Source organism: Fulmarus glacialis, unplaced genomic scaffold (assembly GCF_000690835.1).
Source record: "Fulmarus glacialis isolate BGI_N327 unplaced genomic scaffold, ASM69083v1 scaffold19510, whole genome shotgun sequence".
NCBI classification, from domain to species: Eukaryota; Metazoa; Chordata; class Aves; order Procellariiformes; family Procellariidae; genus Fulmarus; species Fulmarus glacialis.
Genome location: NW_009189798.1, coordinates 1 through 3,935, shown reverse-complemented (window position 1 = coordinate 3,935; position 3,935 = coordinate 1). Strand labels below are relative to the sequence as shown.

Here is a 3,935-nt window from a genome sequence, read left to right as displayed (position 1 = left end):
CACCAGTGCCCGGGGGTCTCGGGAACCAGTTGGAAGCAAAGCTGGACAAGCCGGACGTGGTGAACTGGATGTGCTACCGCAAAACGGAGGACTATTTCACCATCTGGCTCAACCTCAACACCTTCCTGCCAGTGGGAGTTGACTGCTGGATTGATAACACCAGGTACCGTTCACCCCCACCCCGGGAGCTCCCTGGGGAAATGACCTCCCCGTCATTCTCCCCTCCCGGCCACAACCTAGCACACATGGAAAACCACAGGAGCACCACGGGACTGTTTGGGAACACAGCTGGCTGGCTCCCGCTCCGGGCGCCTGTCCCTTTCCCATGTCCCTGCCACGGGCTCGTGCCAGCCAAGCCATCCTCAGCACCCACTGGAGATGCTGCCACCCTGCCCGGGGCCGCAGGGCGAGGGGGCCACCGCAGCCCGCTCCGTCAGAGCCTCCTGCCCCAAGATGCCGGGCGATTGGCATGGATGCTGGCTTGGCACCAGTCCACCTCCCCATCCACACAAGACTTGGAAACAGCCACCCGGTTCCAAGCTGCCACCCAGTGAACTCCACCCCATCCCTTGGGGACACGGTTCTTCTGCTACTCTCTGTTCCGTCCCCGCAGGGTGGTGTACAACCGAACCTCTCGGAAAATGTCCAATGCCCCGGGGGTGCACATCCGCGTGCCTGGCTTCGGCAAGACCTATTCCGTGGAATACCTGGATCAGAGCAAGCTGGCAGGTGAGAGGAGGAGAGCTGTGGGATGTCCGGGGATCCCACACGCTCCCTGCAAGTGGAGAGGTGTCCCCGTGTCTCCAGGGGGGACCGGTCCTGCAGAGAGCCCAGGTCACCTGGGAGTGAGGGACGCTGGCCTCGGGGACACACTCCCTTTCAGTGCCGGCAGGGACCTCTCCATCGTTGACCCCAGCGCACATGGGACGTGTAGAGCCACTACCTCTGCCTGAGCCACCAAGCTACGGGTCTTACCAGAGAACATTGTGGCCATGACCAGGACCAGGGTGGAAAAAGGTTGACAGGAGAAGACCACAGACCTAATTCCCTTCTGCTCTCTCTGCCCGTAGGTTACCTGCACACCCTGGTGCAGAACCTGGTGAACAACGGCTACGTGAGGGACCAGACGGTTCGGGCAGCCCCCTACGACTGGAGGGTCGGGCCCCGTAAGTATGGGGTTTGTGGCCAGGCCACCCGTGCAGGGAGGGAAGCAGGATGGCTCTCACGGGCTGGGTGAGCCGGCTGCTGTGGAGGAACCCCTGGACAGGGGTGGCTGCCCGTGGTGGCGGGCACTTGGCCGTTCACGGTGCTCTCGTGTGAATGCACGGTGGCACTTGTGGCCTCTGTGCCCACACCCCTCTCTGGTCGGGGCTCCTAGGGTCAGCCTTGGAGCCCTGTGGCCATGAGTGAGGTGGCCAAGAGCTGGTGCCCTCTTGTCCGCAGAGGAGCAGCCCGAATACTTCCAGAACCTGAAGGCACTGATCGAGGAGATGCACGATGAGTACCAGCGACGCGTCTTCCTCATCGCGCACAGCATGGGCAACCTGAACATCCTCTACTTCTTGCTACAGCAGACGCAAGCCTGGAAAGATCAGTACATTGGGGGTTTCATCTCCCTGGGTGCCCCCTGGGGAGGGTCCGTCAAGCCCCTGCGTGTCCTGGCATCTGGTGGGTGACTCCTTGTGTGCAGCCGCCTCTTTGCTTTCTTTTCCTCCTGTAGAAATGGAAGGGGGGTGGGTGGACAGGGAGCCGGCCGCCGAATCCCCCGGTGAGCAGCTCAAGGCGGGGGGGCTTGGCTGCTGGGCTGGTGCGTCCCGCTGCATCCCGCTGCATCCCGCTGCATCCCGCTGCATCCCGCGGGGCAGAAGGCACCGCGGAGGTTCCTGCCACAGCCCCGACAGGAGGAGAGTGGCCCGGGGCGTGCCCTGGAGCTTGCTCTGGTTTCTGTGATTGGGGCTGGTGGGTTTGTGTGTATGGAAAACTGCCGTCAGCTGGGTCCACCTGCAGCCTGGCCATCCCCCTTCCTCCGCACCAGCTCTCACCAGACAGCCTGCAGCATGCCCTGCACCGTGCCCAGGGTCAACTCCTGGGCTAGGGGTGCTCCTTGAAAGCCAAAACACCCATCCTGGGTAAGAAAAGGGCTCAGCCAAAAGTCTTGGGGCCAGGGAAGCGGTTTGGGGCGTTCTCGCCCCCTTCTCACTGCCTCCCCAGACTTCTGCGCTGCCTCCATCCATGCAGGTTGCTGGACCTTCGCTCCAAACCATACAGCCCTTCTGCAGCAGAGGGCATGGAGGCCACCCAAGGGACACTCACGCTCTCCTGCGCCACAGGCTTGGATCTCCCCACATCTCAAAGCCCATCCCCCATAAGCTTTGCTGCCTTCAGGCTTTAATCTCCCTTCACCCAGTTCCTCTTTAGTCTCTTTTCAGCCCAGAAAGCCACAATCACTTGCCTCATGCTGACAGCCCAGAATATCTACAAGTCACAAGCTGAGCCTCCAAAAATGCATGAAATTAAAATCATGTGCTTGAAGATTTTAACATCTGGCCCTTTGCATCACCCTTAAGTCATCTCCTCATATTTTTCTCTGTTGCCACAAGGGCCAGAGACATTTTTAAGGTAATCTGAGATAGTTGCATGGTCTTAGGGCTCCAGACACACCAAAAATGCCAAGGTTTGCAGGATGCATGTGGGTTGGCCACCCATTATCAGCACCCTCATCGGGCTCAGCTCACTCCTGTCCCTGCAGGCAGGTGTGGAGGTGCCGGGGTTGCAAGGAAAGTCCAGGACTGGGTCGGTCAGGGCCATCACGCGTCCAGGTTTGTCTACGCTCAGCCCCTCCTGGCAGCTAGAGATGTTATGCCAGAGAGAAGAGTTTGGAAGGTTGCTCTGGAAATCTGCAGCCAGAGGGGTGAGGAGAGGACATACGGCCGTGGGCAGGGCAGGGGTGACCAGGGGAAGGTCTGAGGTGGCACCGTACTCCAGCCAGGACACAGCTGTGAGTCACTGCTGGATGGGCTGGTCCCAGCACAGCCGCCCAAGGGGCACCATTTGCGAGGGTGCATGTCGGTGCTGTTTCTGATGAGCCCCTTGTGTGTCCCGCAGGTGACAATCAGGGCATCCCACTCATGTCCAACATCAAGCTGCGTGAAGAGCAGCGCATGACCACCACCAGCCCCTGGATGTTCCCAACGAGCCTGGCCTGGCCAGAGACCCACGTTTTCATCTCCACGCCCTCCTACAATTACACTTACCGGGACTACCAACGCTTCTTCACCGACGTCAACTTGGAGGATGGCTGGTACATGTGGGAGGACATGAAGGACTTGCTGAAGGGCTTACCTCCTCCTGGGGTGGACACATACTGCCTCTATGGCACAGGCTACCCCACTGTGGAGACTTACATATATGACGAGCGTTTCCCTTATGAGGACCCCGTGGACATGATTTATGGCGACGGGGACGACACCGTCAACACACGCAGTTTGGAGTTGTGCAAGCGATGGCGCGGTCAGCAAAAGCAGAAGGTGCACGTCCAGGAGCTGCGAGGCGTCGACCACCTCAACATGATCTTCAGCAACCTGACGCTCAGTTCCATCAACGAAATCCTACTGGGGAGCCCACAGGAGCAGGGGGAGCCGGGGCAGGTGAGATCCAGCCCAGAGGCAGGGAAGGGGAGGAAGATCCTACCTGGACGGAAGGTCCTGAAGGAGCCCAAAAAGAACTGAAAGGAATGAGGGCCAGCTTCCCTCCGTGCTGGTAGCCACCACAAGCTGCCATGCAGGACTTGGAGCTGAGTGTGGAAGGAAAAGGAGCAAGACCAACAGCTCAGGTGGATGGGCTGGCACCCACTTCCACACTGATCGGATTTTCTTTCGGGAACGGCGATTAATTATACTTCAGAGGCTTGTTACTTCCCACTAGCGGGTGGATAA

The 3,935-nt window shown here is 59.6% G+C and overlaps 1 protein-coding gene across 1 annotated transcript; it reads left to right on the top strand.

Moving 5' to 3' along the window:
- Nucleotides 1-11: 11 nt before the first annotated feature.
- On the top strand, nt 12-3,935 carry LCAT (lecithin-cholesterol acyltransferase). The gene is made up of 5 exons (XM_009583458.1): nt 12-163; nt 614-729; nt 1,071-1,166; nt 1,444-1,668; nt 3,106-3,935. The coding sequence occupies exons 1-5, from the start codon at nt 69-71 to the stop codon at nt 3,726-3,728; spliced, it is 1,155 nt and encodes a 384-aa protein (XP_009581753.1). The 5' UTR covers nt 12-68; the 3' UTR covers nt 3,729-3,935.

Excerpts from the sequence above, each read along its gene's own strand:
- LCAT (XM_009583458.1), top strand. The coding sequence starts at position 69 with ATGTGCTACCGCAAAACGGAGGACTATTTCACCATCTGGCTCAACCTC. Across the intron at positions 164-613 it reads TGCTGGATTGATAACACCAG|GGTGGTGTACAACCGAACCT; the intron begins GTACCGTTCACC and ends CCGTCCCCGCAG. Across the intron at positions 1,167-1,443 it reads CGACTGGAGGGTCGGGCCCC|AGGAGCAGCCCGAATACTTC; the intron begins GTAAGTATGGGG and ends TCTTGTCCGCAG.